This window comes from Myodes glareolus, chromosome X, assembly GCF_982192425.1.
Source record: "Myodes glareolus chromosome X, mMyoGla1.1, whole genome shotgun sequence".
NCBI lineage: Eukaryota > Metazoa > Chordata > Mammalia > Rodentia > Cricetidae > Myodes > Myodes glareolus.
This window is the reverse complement of record NC_142053.1, coordinates 25,292,771-25,320,404: the sequence shown is the minus strand read 5'-3', so window position 1 is coordinate 25,320,404 and position 27,634 is coordinate 25,292,771. Positions and strand designations below refer to the sequence as shown.

General features: G+C 37.8%; 1 protein-coding gene across 1 annotated transcript; it reads right to left on the bottom strand.

The window, feature by feature from the left end:
* Window positions 1-1,332: 1,332 nt before the first annotated feature.
* Agtr2 (angiotensin II receptor type 2) lies at window positions 1,333-5,673 on the bottom strand. The gene is made up of 3 exons (XM_048450297.3): window positions 5,467-5,673; window positions 5,252-5,311; window positions 1,333-4,089 (listed from the first exon to the last, which is right to left on the bottom strand). Exon 3 carries the CDS (start codon window positions 4,050-4,052, stop codon window positions 2,961-2,963), a length of 1,092 nt encoding a protein of 363 aa, XP_048306254.2. The 5' UTR covers window positions 4,053-4,089; window positions 5,252-5,311; window positions 5,467-5,673; the 3' UTR covers window positions 1,333-2,960.
* Window positions 5,674-27,634: the final 21,961 nt, after the last annotated feature.

The window sequence follows — 27,634 nt, the reverse complement described above, 5'->3', positions numbered from 1 at the left end:
TTGAAGGCTGGAATTCCAGGATCTGAGTGCCAGCATGATGAAGTTCTGGTGAAGATTCTCTTTCCAGCTTGAAGAACAGGTGGTGGCCTTCTCACTCTTACTTACATGTGTAAGTGGAGAAAAATGGTAGTGATAGGTAGAAGGCAATTTTTTTCTTATAGCGCTATCAAACTTAGATTTTTGGGACCCCAAATTATGATTTATTTCATCCTTAGTTACTTCCAGATACCTAAATACAGTTATATTGAACGTTAGTGATTCAACAGGAATTTGGATTGGGGGACTACATAATAAAATATCCCCAAGTAAGAGTGATATAAATGCTTCTCTGGGGTTACTCATTTGTTCTACTTTATATATCATTTAGGGATAATGGTCTGTACCACAGTTTATTTGCAACATGAGAATACCTGAGTCATAAGAACAAAATAGGATAATGCATACAAAATAATACCTGCCACACAATGTTCAGCTCATAGATAAAATCTTGCTAAACAGCAAAATGGGAAGAATAAGTTCTTCATGTGGTCTAAAAAGGTGACCTGAAATTTACACTTGCAAAGAGAAAAGTGCATATTTGCATGCAGAAACATACCTTCAGTCAGAATTCATATATTTTTGTATTGTCTGTTCAGTTTACATTTCTTACTTGCAGAAAAACTAGGAAAATATGCTTTGGAATTCAATACTGACCTCCTACAGAAGTAGAAACCAGTTTTGTTGTTGTTGTTGTTGTTACTATTATTTTATTTCATTCGTGTAAGTGTTCTGCCTGCTTGTATTTCTGTGCACCTTGTGCATGGCTGGTGCCTGTGGAGGCCAGAAAAGGGAGTTAATCCACTGGGACTGGGATTACAGACCCTTCTGAGCTGCTGTGTGGGTACTGATAATTAAACCTGGATACTCTGAAAGAGAAGCCAGTGGTCTAAACATCTGAGCCATCTCCCCAGCCCCAGAAACCAGTCTTTAAACATCCAAAAAAGGATTAAGGAAAGTCCCAGGAAATGGAGGGGGGGATATATTGTAGTTAGGGTTGTGGGAGAGAAAATAACATGGGCTGAATGTTGGCAAGCAATAGCCTATATGCTGAAGCCTACTTTGCACTTCTGTTCCTGACAGCTTGCTTGGTTGACACCATATTTGTCATTTGAACCCCAAGGAGATATCAGAATTCATTTCCAACATCCTCTTTCCATATGCCTGTCTAATATTGACCTGAATGAGTAATGATGTAAGCTGAAACGGAGAAGTATAACTCGGGATTTTCTGGACAATACTAAGAGGAGATAAGAGTCTACACCTGGAGACAGTTAAAACAAATAAACACAAGTGATCTCCCAATAATGATTTTATTTTTATAAGAAGTTGTGTAAAATTATTTAAAACACAAAGTCGTAACTGATTATACATTTAACTTTTTGTTTTTACTGAAAAAAATATGGTTACATGAAATCAGGGCTTTTCCAGGAAGGGGTGTAAGAGGATTCTTCAAACTAAAAGCCTGGAATCTGATAAAGATATTGAGTTTCCATAACTTTAAATCTCCCTCATAGTTCAGCATTGCTCCTGGAAGGTCTTAGGTAGCCTGGTATAATATGGGACAGTCAGAAAACGAAATCTGAAACTTGTAAATTACTATTCATTCTCGAGTTTGGGTAAACTTCAGGTAATTCAGTTTCAGATAGTATATTCCTCTAATGTGAGAGATGTACTCATGTTGAGAATGAAGTCTATGGATCTGTGCTTGATTTAAATCACCCTCGCAGACTATTATACATTTTGGAACTGTGCCCAGAGATGCAGGTTCAAACATTTTCGTGGAGGGAATGCCTTTGTTCTGACAAGTTCCTTGTAGGACACCAAACTTGCTATTTGTTGGTTCTCTTTGCCCCTAAGAAGGCATCAAAATTCCATTCTGCTATAACCTTTTCCTATGCCAGTTCTCAGTTCATTACAAAGTTAAGGAATTAAAGAATCCTCCTTTTTCAGGGTCAAAGAGATATTTTGGGACGCAGCCCAGAACAAAAGCATGAATAATTAAACTCAAGTCACCATTGAATATATCAAAGCACCACAGTCAAAAGGTTAAGAATGTAAAAAGTGACCTTTACATAGTGTAATAATACACAGAGTTTTGTTGATGTATTCTAAAATCATCAGAGGAGAATAGAAAGCTTTAAACAATCATCAAAATGGATTAAAAGTTTTCAAAGTATATATTCAGTTTAATGGATAGTAAAATATTTTTTCATTGCATTTTTCTTTTCCTAAGTAGTGTACTTTCTAAACCTGCAGAACTAAGCTAAAAAAAAAAACTAAGCTAAAAAAATACACCTAATTTAATCTACATTCCTAGACCTACTCAGTGTGTAGCTGTATAGCAAGTACAAAGCTATGCTCAAGTGAAATGGCAAAAAAACACAACATACAGTTTTTTTTAAAGGAGAAACCATACACCAACAGACTGAATAAACTACTACCAACATAAGGAATATATAGAAAAGTATATCATGCTAAACTTAGAGTCCACATCTCACGGCATATTGTACAATAAGCAATGTAAGAAGTTAAAACTGGCCCTTGTTCAAGGAGAACAAAAAATCAGATGAAACTGGACATAAAACTCCACTAAGAAATGTCAGCATTTTTCACGGAGAAATCTAAAACTCCAAATCACTATTCATAATGTTTTAACAATTACAGTTGAGATCTTTCCTCCCTATTATTTCTATATTATAGATATAGCTCACCTATGACAATAGTGTGCCAAAGGACCAGAATAATAAGGCAGAAAACTGATGGGGTATAAAAATTTTCAGTTATATTTGATTTTCTGTTCTGGGGAGTAAGCAAAGATTAGACAAGGCAAAGATACAGATTATGCTGATGCCACTTAAAGATTATTTGTATGGGCTTCCAAACCAATAGCTAAGCTGGTTACATGCATCCCATGAACAAATTTAAGACACAAAGGTGTCCATTTCTCTAAGAGAACTACTTTTTCTGCACGACATAGTCTCTCTCTTGCCTTGGAGCCAAGTAATCGGAACCCTGAACACACTGCGCAGCTTCTGTTGGAAGCGGTTTCCAACAAAGCAATACAGAAAGGGATTAACACAGCTGTTGGTGAATCCCAGGAGGATGGCAAAAGGAAGTGCCAGGTCAATGACTGCTATGACTTCACAGCTATTAATGATACCCATCCAGGCCAGAGCATCCAGGAAGGTCAGAACATGGAATGGAAGCCAGCAAATGATGAACGCCAACACAACAGCAGCTGCCATCTTCAAGACTTGGTCACGGGTTATTCTGTTCTTCCCATAGCTATTGGTCTTCAGCAGGTGTTTTCTGATTCCAAAGTAACACGTCGCTATGAATATTAAAGGAATAATAAAACCAAGAATATTTTTCATTAAGGCAATCCCAGCAGACCACTGGGCATATTTCTCAGGTGGGAAAGCCATAATACAAGCATTCACGCCTAAGTATTCAATGGTTCTGACATCTCGGAAATAAAATGTTGGCAATGAGGACAGACAGGCCATACACCAGACAAGCGGCACTACATAAGATGCTTGCCAGGGATTCCTTCTTTGAGACCGAAAGGGGTAGATAACCGATTGGTACCTATCAACACTCATGCAGGTAATGAAAAAAATGCTGGCAAACATGTTCAGGGTCAAAAAAGAACCAAACACTTTGCACATCACAGGTCCAAAGAGCCAGTCATATCTGTAAGAGTAATAGGATGCCCAGAGAGGAAGGGTGGCCAAAAGGAGTAAATCAGCCACAGCCAGATTGAAAATGTAAATGCTGGAAACCTTTTTAGGGCCCTTTTGACAACAAAACAGTGAGACCACAACAATATTAACAGCAAACCCAATGACAAAAATGCTGTAGTAGAGAACAGGAATTGCTTCCAAATGCTTATCTGATGGTTTGTGCGAGCAGTTAAAGGTGGACTCATTGGTGCCAGAAATGTTGAGACTATCAAAAGAAAGGCTGCTGGTGATGTTTTTGCTGGTAGCGGCAAAACTGAAGTTGTCCTTCATATTGAATTGTCAGCGTCTCCTAGTTCTCACGTCTTTTCTGGGGGAGAAAAGTAGAGCGCTTAATGCACATCCAAAACCTAAGGAATATTTGAGTCATAAGCATTTTGAAAATTTGTTAAAGATCATAATAAGGTAAGTGTAGCAAACATTATAAAATAGCACCATGCCTGAAAATAGAACTATTACCTCTTGAGGGAAAAAAAATCAACATTTTCTCAGTAGTATTAGACTGAAAATTCCCAGCAAAACTTTTTCTTTCTCTCCTCTCATGTCTTTGAAACAATAAGAGAGAAATTAGTAGCTTAACAGTTAGTCAGGTAGGGATTCTATGAGACAAATACGAGGAACCCAAAGACAACTTGATAGTTCCAAAAAAAAGAGGCTTATTTCTCCATTCACTTTCTAGAAATCTCACTGCTACCCTCTGCTTTACAGAGCAATGCTTAACTTGTTAAATACAAACTGATTGTTACAGCCATGGAAAATATGAATAACAGAAGCTATATAAAAAGGAAGTGTACAAAGAACTGAAAGAATATATGGAGAGAGTGTATTGGGTTAGAGAGTCAGGGTTAGTCTTTGCATGCGGAAAATTATCTGTTTATTTACATTCCCCTTGTTTTCACTATACCAAGAAGAAACCGTGGATATGTATGTTTCCTAAAGCCTTTACCTCAAAATTTTGATAGTGAATACTGGTTTTCAATATGGATATTTAAATCTGATCTATCTCATAGGAAACAAATTAATTTTCACTTTAACTACAAGACAAAGAAAACAAAACCACAAAACAGTTATAGCACTGGTTGCTCAAATAAATCAGAATTTAACATCAGTGACTAATTATGATATAGTCTCATCATTTTTTCTTTGCTTTCTTTTCAGTTTAACAGAATTAGATAATCATTACTTTCCAGCATTAAGGACAGTATTCAGGTGTGTGGGGGGGGGTGTTTTTTTTCTTTACACCAGCCATATTATTTTGAAACAAAAAAAAACTAAAGATAAACACACAAAGAGAAAAACTATAACACCAGATAATTTCAAAATGCATACAGGCAAATACTCAATTTAGAATGTAACCACCAGAGAACTTCCTAAGAAACAGCAAACTGTCATTTCTGTCAAACGTCCATTCTTTTGTATGATCTTCCAAATCAACATGAAAGAATCAAAAATAAATCTCACTAAAGACTTACTAGTTTCCAGTGTTTAAAGCAGTTATCATAAATCAGCTTACTTAGCTCCCACACGCACTCCTGTAAGAGAAACAGCAGTTAAAGAATTAAAGCGTTCGGCAAAATGCAGTGTTAAAATGCAGGAAAAAGAAACCGTTCGTCCATGAACACAAGCAGTTTTTATTGCTGTATGTTCTCCTTCCCAACTCAAGCATGTATAAATTGTTCTGACTTACCTTAAAAATTCAGGCGGAAGAAAGCTTTTAGTTCTGTGCTCCCTCCATCCCTAGACTCTGAGATGCAACTGCACCAGACCTCTGGTTTCCCTCTTATATATTCGCTCTGTCCACTGGGGAGCCTTCAACCTACATAATTCTGAGGCTGACTTACGAACACTTGCCAGCTTTCCAGAGGGTTTTTTTTTCTGGCTGCAAAACATTAATCTGAAATTCTCATGTCTCCAATCATAACAGCTCATTCAAATAAATCTTAGACAAAAAAAAGAAGTTTCCACAAATGTGTTAGAGAATTTTAAACTCAGGGGCTTACTTTAAGAGGAGAATATAAATTTTAGCAAAATTTTCTTTTTCTGTTTTCTTGATCATGGCATTCTAAAACAAGTTAAGGAATAGGAAGACTAAAGAGTTTACTCTAGTAGCAAATTTTGTTCACAAACATCTTTTAGAGCCTTACATTTTGAAATTTTTACCCCTGTTTATTAAAGAATGGTAGCAATTTTAGTTGAAGTCTACAACTTTTAAGTTTTTACCTTGCTTTGAAACACTTTGGTTGTCCTGCTGTTGGAAGGTGGAGAAAGGTTAAATTTTCTTGTGACAATAAAAAGATTTTAACAATTAGTGCCTCTGTTCATGTGACTCGGCCACAACTGTAGCTCAAATAGATAGCAACAAGGTAAAAAAAAAAATTACCTGTTATTGTAGATTGCTGTTGCTGCTATTCTGATTGCTTTCCCTTTGGGGAAGGATGATCATTTTCACACAATCCAGCAGCAGCAAGAGTAAGAAAATGAGTACAGTTCAAAAGAAGGATAATGCCAGTTAACAGTAAATGCTTTCTTTGTGCCTGAAGCTGTGCTGTGTTCTTCGTGCTCAATAGTTCAACAGAGAGGCACCATAGCACACTATAAGAAACACCCTTTGAGGTCCAACCATTCGGCTTCATCTGTCAAGTTCTGCCACATCTTAATTCTATGAAGGCAGTCACATTACTTTCCTTCTTCACGTATCGGCTGGCTTGTCTGAGAAATGGGTATGATATTAATTATTCATATCACAAAGTTACTAAGATTAAATGGATTACATTTAGAGTACTTAAAGTGATGCCCAACACATACCAGATGCCCTTGTAAAGTATTAATATCGTTGCCCCTTTACAAATCAGGAAACACAGGGTGACAGAGTTTAAATAAATTCTCTGAGGTCCCACGGCTATTATGAGAACACGTGAATTTCGGCAAAAGTAAAGTCATGTCAGAGCTCATGATTTTTAATCTCTACACAGCTAGCTGCTCCTTCCATCTCGCCTTTCGCTGAGCAAAGGAGGTACATGCAGCATTTGCAGACAAGCTCATTGCTGACAGTTAAAAGGTTATTACAAAAGCACAAAGAAGAAGAAAGTTTGATGGATTGCTATGCAAGGGTAAGTGTCCTTCTTCAGTGTATTAGCAAAATGGAGACCAGGGAAGAGAAATGTGTGGTTCGGCAATTTTCTATAGTTACTGCAGATAATCAGGTAATCCACAACACTACAAACAGCTGTATGATTCCAATGATCTTGTGGATCCTAGTTTTCAAAGAAGCAGGCAATAGTACATTGGTAGTACAGTAGTGACCATTATTGCCTCTCAAGTTATAAGAAAAGGAATATATCATTGTCTTTGAAAGATAACACAAAGGTATGAAGTTCAGTAGAACAAGAAAAGAGAAGTGATCATAGGTAACAAAAGACAACATTACACATGTCATGAGAAGTAGCAGACAGCTTGTGACCTCTGTTTCTACGCTGGTAATAAAGTAAATCCTACAACACATAAGCATATAGAACCAATAAGGGTTGCTTAGTATAGCCTGAAAAATACAATAAGCTCTAAAGGCTTGAGGGCATCATTGTAGCATTTTTTTTTTATTTAATGGGTTTGGATATTAGCAAAATGCACACACACACACACACACACACACACACACACACACACACACACCAATTTGTTAAATCTCAAAATATGTCTGTCTTATGCTCTGCACAGATTCAGGTAGAAGCTCTGTTCAAATAATGGAAACCTGATGTCTTGGAAACAAAAGACTGGGCACATATGTTTATCGGCAGGAGAGTTGAAAGGAGAATGAGTTTCATTCTTTGTTTAAGCCTGGTTTCTGCCTTCATTTCAAATGTTTGTTTTTGGAACGTACAGGGAATTTTCCAGGCCAGAACCTCTGAGTGGTCACAGTGGGTCATATTCCCACCCTGTTCTAGTTCAAGCCTCACCCCCCGTGTGCCCCCTTGCAAAGAAATGATCAGGCAGTTAGCTATATACTTTAGAGAGAGACAAAAACTTGCAGGCTGGCCTCCAGGAGACCTAACCTTGAACACTCCCTAGAAGCAGAGGACCTTGTCTAGTGCTTTCATTCTTCCTTATAGTAAGTTCTGTCATGCAGAACTTTAAAGAGTCATGTACATCCCAGAAGATTCAAAACACCTTTACTTTGTTTTTTAATAATTTTAGAGGATAAATTTTCACAAGTCAAAGAAAATGGTGTAATTGCAAGGAATTAAGAGGGAAAGAAAAAAAGGAATAGCAATAATATTGACACCACTCAAAGCAAAAAAAGAAAACAAAAGTACAGCATATTATAGATTCAGCAATGAACTCCCAGTTAAGCCAACAATGCAAATACACTCGAGAGTCAAATAAATGTCGGTCATGGGAAGCAATACAGCATAAGAAAAAAATGCCCCTCTCCCGGGGACTGGATAATTTTTTTTTTCACTTGAAGATTGAGTTTAAAAGCTTTGGGTCATTTGAATAAATTATGCAACTCTTAAGACAGATTTAACAATAGTAAATAACATTATTTTTTTTTCTGAGAACCTGTTCGTTCCTAAAAGATTTACTTAAAAGTAATTTTTTTAAAGGACTTGGGGTTTTTGTCTTAAGATCTTTTTTTTTTTAATTATTTTTTACTTTATGTGTGTGAGTGTTTTGCTTTCATGTATGTGAGTATACCATGTGCCTGCAGTGCCTACAGAAGTCAGAAGAGGGCATCAGATCCCATAGAACGAGAATTACAGATGCCTATGAGTGGTCACGTGATTAATGGGAATCAAACCTTGATTTTCTGCAGGAGCAACAAGTGCTCTTAACTGTTAAGCCATGCCTCTTGCCCCAGGACCATAATGTGTGTGTGTGTGTGTGTGTGTGTGTGTGTGTGTGTGTGTGTGTGCATGTTTGTGTGTATTTTTGAGAGTTATTGTCCTCTAATGATGAAGGATACAAAGTACATGAGAAAAAAATTAGTTTCCTCTTTTTACCCTCCTCCCCACACAGAGCATACTTCCAAAGAGAAAATGAAAATACAAATGGAAAGTTGCACTGTCGAAGAGGTTAGCATTAGAGATGTGTTGTTTTTCAGAGATATCTCCCCTATCCCAGTCATCTCTGAGTTCCTATTCAGACCAATAGCCCTCCTACTCCCAAATTTCACATGCACTCTCACTCATACATGGGCACCCAGAAGCACACTTCCCAGCATGCTTCATTCAACTCATATAACCACAGGCAAGCTCTCCTCTAACTGCCCCTTTTCCAGACCTGGGGATCCCTGGAGGCAAGGAGTTAACTGCATATAAGCAGGGAGTCCTTCCTCATGCATAATCTTTGGGTCTTTATTTGGTTTCCAATACAAAAAGAATAGGGATTTTTTTTTTTTTAGAATGAGACAGAAGAGCCTCTATCCAGAGCTAGCGGTTAAACTGACCATTTGGAAAAAGCAGCCTAAAAATAGGAGTAAACTGACCAACGTGAGCTATTATTTGTTCTGAGTTAACTATCTGCCCAGGCTGAACACAAGGGTTGACTGAAGGGCTATTAAAGCACTTAGCAAAGTGGAGTCTACATGTCAAGATGAATGAATGACTGACTTAATGTGTCCCTGAGACCAATGCTTCCAGCTAAATCTGGTGTCAAAATCAGAAGGGAAAGCTCTATTTATCTTTCCCTTGAAGGCACCTGCAGGCCCAAGCATTAGATTCCAATCAGGGTCTCTCAGAAGGGACCCTACTCCCATCAAATGACATTTCAGATGCTATATAATTATACTGGGAGCAAAGTAAACTAATTAATTAAAACTGTCTATCTTCTTTGCTTACATTAGCTGAGTTGACATTTTCCATAATCCATTTACAAGAGAACTAAAGTGATTAGCTTGACTACAGTACCCAAAATGACCAATTGATTAAGTTATCCAAATCAACCCATTGTTTTGACAATATTTAGACAGAACTGTCAAGTAATGGGGATGATTAAATTTTGTCAGATATGATCTCTCAAAGTGTTGTGGATCAACACATCATTACACTTAGTCTGGTGCTTGGGACTGAGGCCCAGAAACTAACTTTCTTGGTGTTCTTGTTTCTTGGTTTGTCCAATAGCAATAAAAGTCCCACGAAACCAATGTGTATTTTACAACTCAGATATCCCACTCTCCAGTGATCCTAAGGTCAGCCTGCTAGCCAAGAATAAGTGAATGAATCATGTCTCATTTCCAAATGTGTCTCATTCTTAGAACGAGCATGTACTTTATTGACTCCAGTAGATTAATAGTTTGTGTATTTAACACTGAGACTATACAATCTGGGCCGATTACCTACAGATAAAGGCATTTATTTATTCTGTGATGAATAAAGGCATACTTCAACACACACACACACACACACACACACACACACACACACACACACTTAAATAAAATAGTCAGGCCTGGTAGTATAAGCCTATAATCTGAGCATGCAGGAGGATGAGGCAGGAAGATCTCAAATTCAAAGCCTGTCTGAGCTATGGAGTAGGCCTCTGAAGCTCTCTTTCCATCTCTTTCTTGGCATGAAGTGAGGGAAATTTTGTGTCTAGTTTGCTTTCTGTCACTGTTATGAATACCATCCCCAAAACCAACTTGTAGATAAAAGGGTTTATTTCATCTTACAGTTTACAGTTCTTTATCAACGGAAACCAAGGCAGGAATCTAGAGAGAGGGATGAAAAGAGGGACCATGGAGGAACACTGTTCACTGCCTTGTTCCCTGGGGTTTGTTCAGTTACTTTTCATATACTGCTCAGGCCCAATTGTCTAGGGATGGCATCATCCACACATCAATTAGTGATTGAATAATACCCCACAGTTACATCCACTGATGATCTATCTGATCAGGACAATTCTTCAGTTTGAGGTCCCCTCTTGCACATGATGTAAGGTTTCAGTTAAGTTTACAACTGAAGCTAACTTGAAAATCTGGTTTGATGACTGTAGAATCATTCCAGTAAATCTGATAACTAGGTGTGTATCTCATGTGAGCACTGGGAAATTTCATACCAAACATCATCCAATGAATAATAATAATGAGCACCCCCAGGCATTTTCTCAACCAGTTTTCCTCTTTCAACTCTGTTTGGCATCCATCCTATTATGTTCATACATTATTTTACATGGTATTGTTACTTATTGATGAAGTCTATTGACATTACTAAGTTCCTGCTCTAAGCTAGCTAGAATTCATTCAAATTCTACTCTGATGAAATAGACAAATCTGAAAACTTAGAGAAAGAAGAGAGCAATCCCTCACCAAATAAAGGAAATGTAGCAAGATAACTCTTTCTAAGACAGGCCAGCATGTCACATAAAATATTTGCCAAAATACAAAAGATGGTTCCTGGATTTTAGGAGTTTGCTTGCTCCCACCTTTCCTTAGGCCATCCAAGAAATCACTTTGAAAGTGTTTGCTTAGAGGAATAAACACAATAACTTAATTTGGAAAAGTTTGTATGTCAGTCCTAAGATTTTTTACTTCAAGAAAATGAGAACAGGAGGCTTATCACTGGGAATTATATTTATGTGAGAGAAATATGGATTCAGTAAAATTTGTCAAATCTATAACCAAAAGCATAATTTATATTACAAAGAATATGCAACCTATCCACAGATAAAACAGTAAATATTTGGATATCTACAAATCTATGGTACTGCTTACAATGATCTTGTTAGGTGTTGCTACATATAAAAAATATGCTATATTATATTGTCTCACCAATGTGAGTGACTCTGGGCAGAAAAGTCATCAGAGTTGACCTAGACTTTATGACTCTGCCACTGCAAATACCAAATAGACCAGAACGTCAAGTTCATGGCAGACTGCAGCAACTGACCCAGTATTCTGCCTCTACAGAAAGTTCAGAAATCCTCAAGTTAGATGAAGAAGTCAAGGTTACTAAAGAATTTCTTAATGAATTAATTGAAGCACAAGGCTAGCTGTGGTTCTGGGAGCTTTGGTATAAAAGAAAAACAAACATATTGAAATAGGAAATAAGAAACCGAAGGAAATGTGCCCACGGAAAGGCTCAAGAAACAGACATAGATCCAGAGACACACTTATTCTCACATTCAGGAATCCCATAAAACACAAAACCAGAAGCCAGAATATATACTCAAAACCTGTGGGGTAAAAGTATAAATATATGTTATATTATATACTTATGCATAATATAAATAAGACTTGGCATGACATTATGAGACAGGGACTCTCTGAAGATGCTATTGATGCCATTTATGTTGGCCATCTACTCTTGGGCATATGGCCTGCCCTTAAAAGTAACTTACTTTCCCAGTTAGACTCCCTTGGAAAAAAACTAAATTTTCATTTGCAAGTGGTTATCAATTAGAGATAGCTTCTGGGTTAGGGAGGGAGGCATTGTCCACTTCTCCTTTCAGTTCTAGGATTCCATCTGGTGCACACCCATGTATGCCATATGCTCACTGACTCAGTCTCTGTGAGTTCATTTATGATTTACTCAAGTTGATTTAGAGGGCTATGTTTCCTTGTGGTGTAGGAGGGTCTTCTGTCTATGTGTTACTTTCATTGGTCAAATAAAGAGACTGCCTTGGCCTTTTGATAGGACAGCAGCTTAGATAAGTGGAGTAGACAGAACAGAATGCTGGGAGAAAGAAAACAGAGTCAGGCAGACACCATGGCTCTCCTCTCCGAGTCAGATGCTGGTTAGACTCATGATGGTTAGCCACAGTCAAGTGGCAATACACATTAATGAAGATGGGTTAAACGAATATGGAAGAGTTAGCCAATAAGAAGCTAGAACTAATGGGCCAGGCAGTGTTTAAATGAATACAGTTTCTGTGTAATTATTTCGGGTATAAAGCTAGCCAGGAGTCAGGTGGTGGGAAGCAGCCCACCACTCATTATACCACACCTTGGTGTTCTCCATTCCATCTGACTCTTACACTGTTTACACCTCTTATTCATCAGGGTTCTCTGAGACATGAAGGGGGGGATTCGATGGAGACATCAACTTAGGACTGAGTGTTCAAGGTCTCTCTCACTCTATGCATGTTGTCTGACTGTAGGTCTCTGTATTTGTTTCCCATATGCTGCAGAAGGAAGTATTTTTCATTCTTTTTTGAGGGAGAAAGAAGCAGAGGAAGATGTAGGAAAGTTGGGAAGATCTAGAAGATGGGAAAGAACATGATATATATTAAAAAATACACCACCAGAAACTGAACTACCACCATGGGCAAGCAGGGTAACTAGTGTAGAGGCAAGATCAAACAAGACAGGGACTAGAGAAAATCCTACTTCAGAGTTCAGGAGAAACAGCCAGTCTGTCCCTTTGCTCCAGGTTCTTGATAACTTTTCCGCAAGTTGTTCTGGGACCAAGTGGAAGTCATCCATCTTGGGGATGACAGTTCATCTGAATTAGTGAGGTTCTTGCAAAGGCTAAGATGTTAGTACCAGGAGTCGGGGGGGAGTTACTTGAAAATATGGGAGAAGGAATTTAAATGCTCAATTCTGTGAGCTTTAGTATTCAGAGACTTGTGCAACTATCATGACAGTATAATCACTTTTTTCATCACTTCTTAAAGAAAGTTAAGACTCATTCTCAGTTACTGTTACTCCTTCCTCCTTGGGCTCTATTCTTCTTATTTGAAGCCTTAAGTAGTGAGCTATAACCTGTAAATTCCAAAGGGCATTTATTACTTAATGGAAAAGGAAACAAAATGATAAAAATGAACAATCTTTAAGCACAATGTGGTATTACTATTTTCAACATGGCTTTATCTGTTTTCAGTGTCATGAGTCTGTGACCCCACAAATTGCACTAAATTAAGCTATTCATTCACTTAATGTTTACTACTATTAGCATGAATATTATTCCCCCTAATAGTATGTATTTCTGTTATTTAATAAACTCCCATTCAGGTTTCTTTGGCATGAATGCAAAAAGTAAATGTCAGTAAATTATATCTAGAGTTGGCTGCATCTGAAGATTCCCGAGACTTTTGTAAAGAGAGGCCACCTCTCATTTCCAAAAAACATAACATCCTCAGGGAAATTTTCAGCGTTTTCTGATGCTGAAGAATGGGAATAAAATCTAGAAGAGGACATTAAGAACCAAGTTGAACACTTGAGCTATATCGTGGATACTTTGTAGCTATCCTGAGAGATGTCTGTCATCTCTATCTTCTGTTGAGAAGAAATGAAATGATCAAAGCAGAAAAAAGTATTTTTTTAAGTTTTCCAGGACTGGGATTCAATTCCCAGCACCCACATGGTAGGTCACAACCATCTGCAGCTCCATCCTAGGATGCCCTCTTCTGGCTTCTGTGGGTACTGCATGCACATGGTACACAAGACAGTTCAGGCAAACACTCGTACATATGAAATAAAAGTCAAAAATAAAAATCTCAAAAAAGTTACCCCAGGGTGCTTAGCAGAGAAACCTGTAACTGGCCAAAAATGCCAAGAATATGTGATGGTACAGTGCTAATCTCCAGAAGGGACAGCTATATCACACCTCCCAAAGTGAACATTGTCGAAGAAAAAGCAAAAAGAGCATAAGATCCAGAGGATGGGAATATGGTCAGCTAAAAAAGATCTTCTAGACATAACATAGTTGTTAAACTTATGAACTCACTGAAGCTATGGTTATGTGCATACCACACACAAGATTGGGTCCATCAACATTTCATCACAGATGGTGGAGGGATTATTGGTAGTTAGCAAGTGATAGGAAATATGGGTGCCATTTTCATAAGTTGCTCTTGCTTCAATACATAACTTCTAACATGTTAGGAGAAGAAACTCTAAACTCAGTAAGTGACACAAAAAAAGAGTTCATGGATGTAGGAGTGAACTAATTGGGAAGAAGGGTTCTAGCAGGATGGTAGGGGATAAGAGAAAGAAGATGATGGAGATGTGTAAGTGGCTAAAAGTTATTATATAAATATGTGAAACTGTCAAGCAGCCAGTAAATTAGAGGAAGAAGGCTTAAACCCTCTTGTAAATTACAAGGCATTGAGAAGAATAGATTATCCTGATTGATGCAAGAGGTCTTTCTATGCACTCTGGGACTCTCAGGATAAATAAAAATCAATCAAAAAATATTGTAAAGTATGATCAGATTATGTCAACAAAAGTGAGTAATTTGCAAATTCAGAGTTCAGTGTATTGAAAGCAAATGTCAGCTGTGCATGGTGACACAAGCCTTTGGTCCCAGCATTTGGGAGGCAGAGACAGGTGAATCTCTATGAGTTGATATAATTACTGCATGCATACATGCTTAAGATGTATTCCAAATCTTTCTTTAAACGATATGGGGCAGGAGATATGGTTTAGTAGCTAAGAATACTTGCAGCTACTACAGAGGACCTCGGTTGAGTTACCAGAACCTGTATGGTAGATCATCTATAATTCCAGTTTCAGGGAATCTGATGCCCTCTTTTGGCCTCTGCCCACACCAGGCACATATGTGGTTTACCAACATCGATGCAAGAAAAACACTCCTGTAACAATAAAAATAAAAACCCAGAGACAGATATTGGGGTTCAAGCTGAAGATCAAAAAATCAAAACAGTCAAGTCACTAGAGAGTCTCTCTCTCTCTCTCTCTCTCTCTCTCTCTCTCTCTCTCTCTCTCTCTCTCCCTCCTTCTCTGCAAACCATCCTATATTAAGAGAAATATTCAACTGTATGATAGAAAAGCATGGAAACCAAAACATTGAAGGAATTACCCACTTTGCCAGTCATCTGAGCCAAATATGGTCATTACTGGAAAAGCTTTCGTCGTGCCCATGTGGGATAATGTTGACATTATCCCCATCTTTGAAGCCTGAGGTTTATTCAAGCATGTGTTCTTTCAACAATCGTAGTCTCAAGGCCTACCACGTACTAGGTCTTGAATCAAATGCTGACAAAGTAGAGATAAAATTTTTCCTTTAATATCCACGAGCTTAGATGGTAGATTTATTTCAAAGGACAAAATTTTCATAACAATTTCCTTCTCGCTTTGGCATTGTAAACATGAGAACGTCTTAGGAGTGTTATTAGGACAGGAAAGTTAATGGAGCAGAAACAATATAAGGTTCACCCCTTCTCTGGAGTGCTTTCTACAACTAAAGAAGAATGAAAGCAGAGTCCTGAATTGACAACAGACTGCATGCTATTGAGAGGCCTGTGCTCAAAAAATGTACTTTATCACTACAGAGTTCTCTGTCTCTCTCTTTCCCTCCCTCCCTCCCACTTGCCTATTGTTGTCCTTCATCTCCCCCTCTCTATTTTATCTTTTAACAAGCCATTTTTACATTTGTCCTTGTTACTGTTTTTGTAGATTATACGAGACCGATTGAACTAACAAATGCATTTTCCACATATGACATATTCAAAGTGCTGGTATACCATGGTCATCATTGGTCTCAAGGACCAAGGACCAGACAATTCAAATGATTAGATAAACAGCACATGGATCATGTGGACAGATCAAGGTAATAATCTGACCAGTTGTCACAAGGATAGCCTAGAAAGAAGAAGCAAGAATACAAGAATATTAAGGCTTATAGAAACTTAGAATCTATTGCTATTACAAATGGACTTATGGAGACAACTGCTTATGTGTTTGCAAATTAAAGATAAGATAAATAGTGTTTTGAAATATACCAAAGTCATCTTAAAAGATCTTGAATTCATCTACTTTCACTCCCATTATATAGTCACACACCATAGTGATTTAAAACATAAGTCCTTGCCTAACTTATAGTTAATACTGATGTGATGAAACATCATGATCAAAAGTAATTTGTGGGGGGGGGGGTTATTTGACTCACATATCCCGAATCACAGTCCACTGAGGGAAGTCAAGGCAGAAACTAAAACTGGGCAGAAACCTGGGGACAGGACCTAAAGCAGAGGATACAGAGAAACACTGGTTACTGGCTTGCTCATCATGGTTTGCTCAGTCTGCTTTCTTGTAACAGCCAGGACTTCCAGTGCAGGGATGGCATCACCCACAATGGGCTGGGGACTTACCCATGAATCACTATTTAATAACATACCCTACAGGCTTGCCAATGGAACACAGTACAGAGGTTAGCAAAAAACCCAAGCATCAACAGCCAACTGACTTGTCAACAAAGGTGTTAAGAACACACAGTGGAGAAAGAATAGTCTTTTCAAAAAATGACATCTGGAAAATGGTATAACCACACTCTAAAGAATAAAGTTAGGGGGCGGGAGAGATAGCTCAGTGATCAAGAGAACTGGCTGTTCTTCCAGAAGACCCAGGTTCAATTCCCAGCACCTGCATGGCAACTCACAGCTGTCTATAACTTCAGTTCCAGGGAATATGACACCTTTAAAACAATGCACATCAAATAAAGCTAAATAAAAAAGAATAGAGTTATGTCCTAACTTATCACCAAACATGAATTAAAATTGTATTAAATACCTAATTGCAAGGACTTAAACAGTGAAACTACTGTATGAAAACATAGCAAAAACTCTTCAGGACATTTGAATAGACAAAACTGATCTGCACAAGACCTGAGAGAACAGCAAACAATAGCAGAAATGCAAAAATGAAACTGACTAAGACTAAAAACGCTTCTGGATTGAAAAGGAAGCAACTGACTAGACGATACACAAAATTGGAGAAACTATTTGCAAATTATACATCTGACAAGGGGCTGATGTCCAGAATACATAAGGAAGTCCAAATTTCAATATTAAAAAAATCCAAATGAACAGTAGCCCAAAATAAGCATTATTTGAAAGACTTGTATAATTGCCAACAGATATATGAAAAATACTTACTACCACCATTCATCAGGAAAAGAGAAAGCAAAAACAAGATGAGAGAGGACTTTACCACCTCGGTAAGAATGGTCATTAGAAAACAGGGGGGAAAGGTGTTAACATGGTTATGGAAAATTGGAAACTCTCACACAATGTTGGTAGGAACATAATTGTGTAGAAGTTATTATAGAAAATTCTAGATGGTCCTTCTGAAAAATAATAAATAGAACTACCACATCTAGTAATTTTACTACTGAGCATATATGCAATGGAAGTAAATTCAGAATGCCAAAGGGTCCTCTTCAGTGGAGTATTAATTCAGCGCTATTCACAGTAGTAAAGAAATGGAAACAAAGTAAGTACCCCTAAACTGATAAATGGATAAACAAAATGTGCTACATATATAACATGAAATACTTTTTCAGCCAGAAAAGGGATTTAATGTCTCATTTGCAATTACATGGGTGGACTGGAAATAATTATATTAAATGAAATAAACCAGATGCAGAAGGACAAGGATCACATGGCCTCATTAACGTGAAAATTTAAAAAGGTTGATCTCACAGATGTTCAGAGTAGAATGGTAGATACCAGAGTCCCGGGAGAGTGCTAACGTGGGGAAAAATTGATAAGTGGATACTAAGCTTCAAATAGGTGGTGCAATCAGTTCTGCTGGGCTATTACACTGTGGGGTAAACAGAGATAACAATAATTACTGTACATTTTTTAAAACATGCAAAAGAAAGACTGAACATTTTCATCATAAAGAAATAATAAAAGTTTGAGGAGATGGCTACGTTTTCCACTTGATTTAAACAACACAATGTAAATATATCACCCTGCTGATATAGACAAACAGATGCACATGCATCCTCTCTCTCTCTCTCTCTCTCTCTCTCTCTCTCTCACACACACACACACACACACACACACACACACACACACACACACACACAAATGGCTTCATGTATCACTTAAGATAAAAAAATTAAAGACCTTGGAGATTCTACTGTACCTGTAGTCATTCCCTGCAAGCTAAGGTTAACTGTATCATGTGTTTTGACATGTTGTCAATATAGGACTTTAGATTGCATCTCCTTCAAACTATTTGCAGGCAAAGTTCCAAAGACAATAAAACTTTTGTTCTCTGAGCTCTGGGGTGAGAAAGTTTAGCTACAAGAGTTCTTCCTTTCACAGAATTATTTGAAGATTTTTGTGTGAGGGTGGTGATCTAACACCCCATAAAGGCAAGTCCATCTGCAGGGAAATATTTGAGGATAAGAACTTCAGTCTAAGACCACCTGCTGTCTTGTACATGGCAAAAGAGCAAACTCAAAAGAGGTCTCAGTTTTTGTTCTGCACTAATGATACTGAGTGGTTGGAGAACAAGCCTGTGGTCTTTGGAAAGATGAGACGTGGTGTGATCACTGTTAATGCTGTAGAGAACTTTGGATGCAAGACTGGTAAGAAGATTAACATCGCTGAATGCAGGCAGCTTGGAGATATTTCATCTGCTGTCTGAACCACCATGGCATTGCTTCTGTTGCCAAGAAGACCACTTTTCCGTCCCATCTGCTAGTATTGCCTCGAATCTCTCAAAACAGTTCTTTAGCTTCCATAATTTTCTAATTCACTTCCAAGTCTAGCTGGATTTCAGAGGGGTTTTTTTTTATCATGAATGAAAACTAGATTTAAAAAGAAAATTTAAAACAGGTTCAGTAGACAGACAAATTCGTTTTGTTTCTTGTTCCACCATTTGCTAAATGGGTAAGTTATTTCATTTACTAATCTTTGGTTTCCTTGACAGGGATATTATAACGATTATATAAGGTAATACATGCAAAGAAATTGGCACAATACATGAAATAACATATAGTAAATTAATATTTACATTTTGATTAGATCACTCTAAAACACAAATAAATAAGCAATGTACTATATTATTTTGTGTCAACACTTTATACCAAAGCAAGATATCTGTAGTTGTTTTTTGTTTTTTGTTTATTTTATTTTGTTTGTCTGACTGTTTAACCTACATGTATGTATGTTATAACATGTGCATGACTGGTGCTATGAAGGCCAGAAGAGGGCAACAGATCCACGTGGGATTGGAGTTAGAATGGTTGTAAGCTATCATTTAGGTGCTGGGGATAGAACTCAAGTTCTTTGAAAGAGCAACAAGTATTATAAATCACTAAACCATCTCTCTAACCCAAGATAATGTATAGTTTTCCACAATATACTGGAACCATAAATAAAATATTTTCTGGGGGTCAAGGGATCTATATTCTAAGGTCAACAAATTTAAAGTACTAAGAATAGTAGTGTGTCCTCACAGGCAATTATGAGTATCTTGAGAAAAATACATGCTTTAAAGTGCTAAGAGCTGGTACTGAGTAAATGGGTGCAATGATCCACATTGTTGTTATTATGGATAGTGTCATAGTTCTTATCCTGGTATAGTTTCTAATTAATAATCTGAAAGTACCTAAGCTGTCATTCTGATCAAATGCTGTGGGAACAAAGGCACAAGTTAAACTGTGGCTCAGATCGTCAGAACTTGAACCTGGAATCCTTGCAGCATGTTGCTCCAGGGGGGTGGGGAGATATATGCATTTCTGCTGCACTCTATTTCCTCTTTCTGTTCAAACATGCTGCACTCAAAAAGCCATCCATGGCTATGGAACATGAGCCTCTCTTTGATTAGTGTTGCCACCTGAGCAAACCACATCTTCAATCCCTCCAGAGCCTCAGTCCTCCACAGGAAGGTGATCAAATGCAGACTTCTCCTGAAAGGTAGAATCAAATATTCAGCACTGCTCCTTACAGGAGACTGCTTCCAGTGAAAACATCCAATGTGGGCTATTGCCCCTCCAATTTTTCCAAAGGGACAAAGGCCTATTTTGAGAAATAACAAAATGGCATGTGTAGAAACAAACAAAACCAAGTAAAAAAGCATGTGGTCAAATAACAACTTTTGAGTTATTTGGAATGAAAGATACAAACCACACATATATGTGATATACACATAATAGACAGCATAAATAAATACATAAAGTGAGATCTTGACAATCTCATGTCTGTAAGCTTCTGGTGAGGATGCCTTTCTTAGCACAGCTTATAGAATCCTACATTATATCAATAATCTAAGAACCACTTTCTCTGCTGGCCAATCTCCCATACCATTACAACCACCTCTTTCTTGAATATTTAATATAATACTTTGGTATGCATCCAATATGCCCAGAACCTTCTGCCCTTGAGACTTTTATAAATGCTATCCCCAACACGTGGAAAACTCTTTATTCAAATAACTATGACTTACAACCTCATTTCTTTTAGATATCTACTCAAGTTTCATCCTTTAAAGAGCATTTTCATGCATCCCTAACTAAAATACCACTAATATTCTACCTTTTCTTTCTCTATAGCCTTATGACTTATATATATATATATATATATATATATATATATATATATATATGCTACTGACTTTCCTTTCATGTAATAGAGTGAACTCTATTAATGTATAAAGGTTTTATTCTTTAATATGTGGATGCATCATAAGTGGTCTAGAGCTAAATCTAATACAAAAGAGAAGGGCAAAAGCTTTGTGGGACTTCCCATGAGAGGCCTTATCCGTACTGAGGATGGTGGGGGTGTGGAGGTGTGTTGAGGAGAGGTGGGGAGAGCAGGAGGAGGGGAGAGGGGAAACTGTGGTTGGTCTGTAAAATGAATAAAAGTTTTAAATAAAAAACAGAAAAAAGAAGAGCAATATATATCTGCTAAATGAGCAACATTCTAAAATTTGGTTCATGTACATATAATTATGTAAAACTAAATGGACTCAGAGGGTTATATATGTCTGTGTACACATATAATGTGCATGTATGTGTATTTTATAACAATAATAAAGAAGAGATTAAAATTTGGGGGTGTCTTAATTAAGATTTTGTTTGTGAAGAGACACAATGCCCATGGCAACTCTTATAAAGAAAAAAATTGACTTGGGATGGCTTAGAGTTCAGAGGATTAGTCCATTATCATCATAATGGGACACAATGGTGTGCAGGCAGACATGGTGCTGAATAGTTAGCTAAGAGCCCTACATCTTGACTGACAGGCAACAGGAAGAGAAAGCCACTGAGCCTGGCTTGAGCATTTGAAAACCTAGGTCCACCCCCCAGGGACAGACTTCCTCCAACAAAGCCATTCCTACTCCACCAGAGACACACCTCATAACAGTCTCACTCTTTATGAGCCTAGGGTGGGGGGGCATTTTCATTCAAAACACCACAAAGGGGATACCATCAAGGAGTTGGAATGGGAGTGAAAGACACAAGCAATGTACATACAATGTTCATGCGAAATTGTCAATAAACTAAAAATTATTAAACACAAAATTTGGTCCTTTAAATTAGGAATTTTTTTATTCCATTGAAACGAAGAACAAAATGGAAGACACTCATTCCAACTTATACTTTAGTATTTGACAACTCTCCATTCAAAATTACACCAAATATGGACATTCTGAAACTAATGTAGAATTTATGTTTTCTGATTTTGTTTCACTGTTATTGTCATGCCTTGGTACAAAATAATGACACCCATTACAGAAAAGATGTGTCATCACTGAGTTCTCAAACACTAATGTTTCAAAGCCATGTAATGGAATGTAATCTGAAGCTGTCATCACCTAAATAAACCTGGCACCTGTGTGGTACACAGCTTTACTAGAACTACTCAATTTTTAGAGTATTATACCACAAGTACAATAGTAAAATTAGATTATAGTTGTTCAACTGCCAACAAAAGAGATAAGATGGTATATTATGAACTACTTGCCACAATTCTTAACTATTCATACTGAAAATTTATTCAATGTTCTGCAAAACACAATCTATGCAAATAATATTTTGAGACAGGATCTCTTGTATTCTGGACTAACTTTGAACTTACTATACAGTTAAGAATGACCTTGAACTTTAGAGTAGTATGGTGCGGGAGAATTGTCTGTATTCTGTCAATCATGTTTTAAATAAACGCTGATTGGCCAGGCAGGAGGTGTAGGCAGGAAAACCAGACAGGAAGTGGAAATGATGCAAGGAGAGTAGGAGAATTCTGGGGAGAAGGAAGCTGATTCCTCACATTCCTGCCCAGATCATCGAAGCAGCAGGATGTGAGTTGCCCCACTGAAAAAGGTCCTGAGCCACATGGCTAAAATAGATCAGAATAATGGGTTAATCAAGATGTGAGAGTTAGCCAGTAAGAGGCTAGAGATAATGGGCCAATCAGCTTTAAAGCTTACAGAGATTTCTGTGTGATTTTTCTCTGGGACTAAACAGCTGGGGGGGGGCAGGACAGAAAAACACAAACAAGCCAGCCCTCATGTTACAGTAGTGTGTATTAATTGTGAAAAGAAGCAGTATAAGAAGGGAGAAAGTTCAGGTATAATTTAGATGACAAAAGAAGAGATATAAGTTAAAGGTATGAGTGGAGATATTATTAATAGAAATGTGGAAGAGTAGATTTTTAGAAAAGTGAGAAAGTCACAAAAGGCTATTCTGGTGAGGTAAAGGTTAAAATCCATTAGTTTAATAAATGTACAAACTACAAGTCACTATCTTTTAAAAATAGCAGAAAGAGAAACTTAAAAAAAATTTGGATAAAGATCAAACATAGACACAGCAATAAATGAAGTAGAACAAAGACATACAAGCAAAGACAATAACCCTGTTTCTGTATTTCATGTTTGGCTTTAAGTGGTTAAGCAATCTCATCAAGATTCCAGGAGCTGCACCTAAGTCAGGTTCAGTCACGGAGAGTGTTTCCTGCTCATTTTCCTGTGAGGTGATGGAGTTTAATCAAGTCTTGGTGAAAGTAGGGTGAGGAGTGGGCCTACCTTCCCATGTGCTTATATCACAGAGTGAAAGACCAGGGTAAAGCTTCCTACACTGAACTCATGAGGTGAGGGGAAGGGCTGGAGCTTCTCATATGTTGATCTCACTAGATGGAATGTTAGAGTTCAGTTTTTTAAAAATTTATTCTTCTCTCTCATATTACATCACAACCACAGTTTCTCCTTCCTCCTCTACTCCAGGCTCTCCCTCTACCTTTCCCCTTTCCACAGACCCACTCCTCCTTCATTTTCGTTCAGAAAGTAGCAGAACCACCAGGGATATCAATGGGACACTGCATAACAAATTACAGTAAGACTAAGCACAAACCCTCATTTCATGACTGGACAAAGCAATCCAGTAGGAGGAAAAGGGTAATCCAAGAACAGGCAAAAGAGTCAGAGATAGCCCCCACTCATCCTGTTGGGAGTCCCATAAGACCAAGCTACACAACCACAACATATATTCAAAGGACATAGGTCAGACCCATACAGTTCCTTGATTGTTGTTTCAGTCTCTGTGGGCCCCTATGAGACCTGTTTAGTTGATTCTGTGGGTTGTGTTTCTGTAGTGTTCTTAACTGCTCTAGCTCCTATAATCGCTCCTCCCCCTCTCAGGGAGGGGATCTCCAAACTGCAAACTAATGCTTGGCTGTGAGTCTCTGTGTGATGTGAGATTTCCCTCTCTATGCTGTGATTACATTTAATGAATAAACAAACTACTTTGGACCTATAGCAGGACAAAACTTAGGCAGGGAAAACTAAGCTTAATGCTGGGAAAAAAAGGGTGGAGTCAAAGAGAAGCCATGGAGCCACTGCCAGACACAGACACTGGGAACTTTACCTGGTAAGCCACTGCCATATGGCAATACACAGATTAATGGAAATGGGTTAAATTAAGATGTAAGAGTTAACCAATAAGAAGATAGAGCTAATGGGCCAACCAGTGATTTAAATAATATGGTTTCTGTGTGATTATTTCATGGCTAAACAACCCAGAAGCAACAAGCAGCTTACCTCCTTAAAACAAATTGGTGCCAACTTGGTGGGCTAAAATCCACATAAAATTGGAGAAAGCCTGGAAAGGAATCTTAGACACAAAAGAATAGAGTTAAGCATGGCTTCTTGGTAGCCAACATTTTGCTGGCAGCATGCTGTGGACTTTAAGAAAGATTTTTTCTGATTCAGTGGTAGTAGATTTTAAAAAGTTGCAGTTTTTAAATGCCGGCTTTCTGGGCCATGCTGCCAGCGTGAACTCTGACTCTTTCTGGAAGTCCGGCTGTGGAGCACTTGAATGGAGTTTGTGGGCCAAACTGCTTGTATGCCTGCTTAGGAAAGGAGATGAGACCATGCTCGCTGCCTAGTGACCCCCCACCTGGGCAGACAGTAGAAGTAGGACTGCTAGGAGTGCACAGGCAAGAGAGCATGACAGATTCCTGCCAACATACACAGAGATGTTTCCAGGCCGTGCAATGCTCTACATGGCATATCTAGCTATTACTTAGATTAAAATGGTTTATGTACTGCATGCTCATTCTCAGAGTTAAAGTGCTGAGTGAGGCTCCTACTTGGCAGACCTAGAGCTGGCAGTAATGGTACCTCCACCATTTTGAAAGTGGAGAGAGGTGGAGCCAGCATTCAAAGCCACTGCAATCAAGCTGCTTACCATTTTACAAGCTCTTCAAAAGAGTAAATAATTACAGATACACAGTAAGACAGATTCAGACATAAAAGACCTCTAAATGTGTCACAGTCTTGGATAAATGTTTGTAGGCTTGGGGGAGAGAAGAAAAAGAATACAGAGGGTTATTAAAAGAAATGAATGTTTTTTAAAAAAATAAAGCAAAGTCTTTAAAGAGATAGAGTACAGACAGTCATAGACTAAAAGAGTAAAGATAATAAAATAAATATTAAACTAGTAGAAAATAATAGAGTAAAAATAAGCCATGTTAAGATGAAATATAAACAGAGAATCTAGATATTGTATATTATTGTGCTTTCTTTGAATTTTTTGACTGTGAAGAAGCTAAGTATAGAGAGACATTTTATTGTATGGACTGCAAAGCTAAACCAGCTGTATATTAAAAAAGTATCTTGACTTCAGAATTTGGGTCTAAGGATATGTTGCTTCAGAAAAGAGGTTATTCCTTTGTTTCCAAAGAGGATGAGAACATGTGGATTGCTTCCAGACTAATATTGTTTAATGGACCAAGAAACCCTGAAAGATTGCCTTGAATACCCCTCAAAAATTTACCTTCCCCAATAAACAGCAGAAAGAAGTTTGGAGAATAACTATACCCATATTCCCAAATATTGTTTATAAATGTTCTTTTACATTTAAAAGGAGATATACTATAGAAATTTGCATGGGTATGGATCATGGTTTATTGTTACAAATTGAAGGTCAATTTTGTTATACTGTGTATATATATTTCTGCTCTTGATTAAGGTATTGTGTTTGTGCAGCTCATTTAAAAATGTAATCTATGACTAAGAAATGTCAGTTAATAGATAATCATTTATAATAGTCAAGCTTATAATCATGTTTGTTAGATTTTCTAGATGGAAATATATGTATTTCATATAGATAGGTATTCTTCAAATCCATATCATGCTATGTTACAGCATGATATGGCTGTAACATGACAGCCAGCTTGTTGGGGTTTCCATCCCACCCGGTACCCTACAACCGGCAAGTCCCAGAGAATAAATCACACAGAGATCTCTATAAGTTATAAAGCTGATTGGCCCATTAGGTCAGGCTTCTTATTAGTCCTTGTAACTTATATTAATCCATTATCATTATCTATGTTAGCCACATGGCTCAGTACCTCTCTCAGTGTGACAGCTCACATGCTGCCTCTTCGGTGGTCTGCGCAGGAATGGCAGAGGGAGCTTCCTCCTCCCTAGCCTTATCCTATTCTCATTGCCCCGCCTCTTCTTCCTGTCTGGTTGACCCACCTATACTTCCTGCCTGGGCAATCAGCGTTTTATTAAAATACATGATTGACAGAATACAGACAATTCTCCCACACCATATGGAATATAAAATATTTTAAGAAATTAGGACTTTTCATGACAGTGAGATACATATGCTCCTGGCAGCACCAATAACTTCAAGAGGAAGATGGAAATTGAAGAGGTGCCTCATGAAGTTGGTTAGCCATTTGGGAAAGAGACTGCTCTTGCCTGGACTGGTTGATGAACTGGACATGCAGGACCTTCAGAGAAATGACTGCTAAACTTGCCTAAAGGTGAGATGATCCTTCAGGGCTCCTGGTTCATCAAAAGGTCTACTCAAAATTCTACAGGACATGGAAGAAAGCAACTGATTGACTTTGCCATTGTAAGGCAGAACAGATTTTCAAATTTCCTGCTTCATGGAAAAATCTGGTGGATGATATAAACCTGTAGGCTTAAGATGGATGCTCCAATGGTACAGAAGAACTTTGGGTGACTGCCCAAGCATCAAGATGTCTCTGTCATTTCTAGAGTTTTGGAAGTTGCTTACAATATGCTCACTTCCTGTTTATTTAGATAATACTGTATCATTCTGGAGTCTTTAATGGAGTTAAGAATAGATAGAAAGTAGATATAGTTAATTATGATAAAAGATAAAGTAGAAACAAATTCTTACTTGATACCAGTTTTGCTATATGTAATTTTACTGCGTTAAAGTTAAAGACTTCCTTTTTATTTAAACAGAAAATGGGAGGTGATGTGGGATTTTCCACTGTATGCTGTGATTACCATTAAGGAATAAAGAAACTGCTTTGGACCTATAGCAGGGCAAAACTAAGTTAGGCAGGGAAGACTAAACTGAATGCTATGAGAAAGAAGGATGGAGTCATGGAGAAGCAGTTGAGCTGCCACCAGAGACAGATGCTGGAAACTTTACCCGGTAAACCACTGCTGCATGACAATGCACAGATTAACGCAAATGGGTTAAATTAAGAAGGGAGAATCAGCCAATAAGAAGTTAGAGCTAATGGGGCAAGCACTGATTTAAATAATATGGTTTCTGTGTGATCATTTCGGGGCTAAGTGGTTGGGAACCAACAAGCGGCCTCTCTTCATACTACATCTGTGTCTACTCCCATCAGTTGCTAGATGAAGTCTCTCTGATGACAACTGGGCTAGGCACCAATTT

Excerpts from the sequence above, each read along its gene's own strand:
- Agtr2 (XM_048450297.3), bottom strand. The coding sequence starts at position 4,052 with ATGAAGGACAACTTCAGTTTTGCCGCTACCAGCAAAAACATCACCAGC.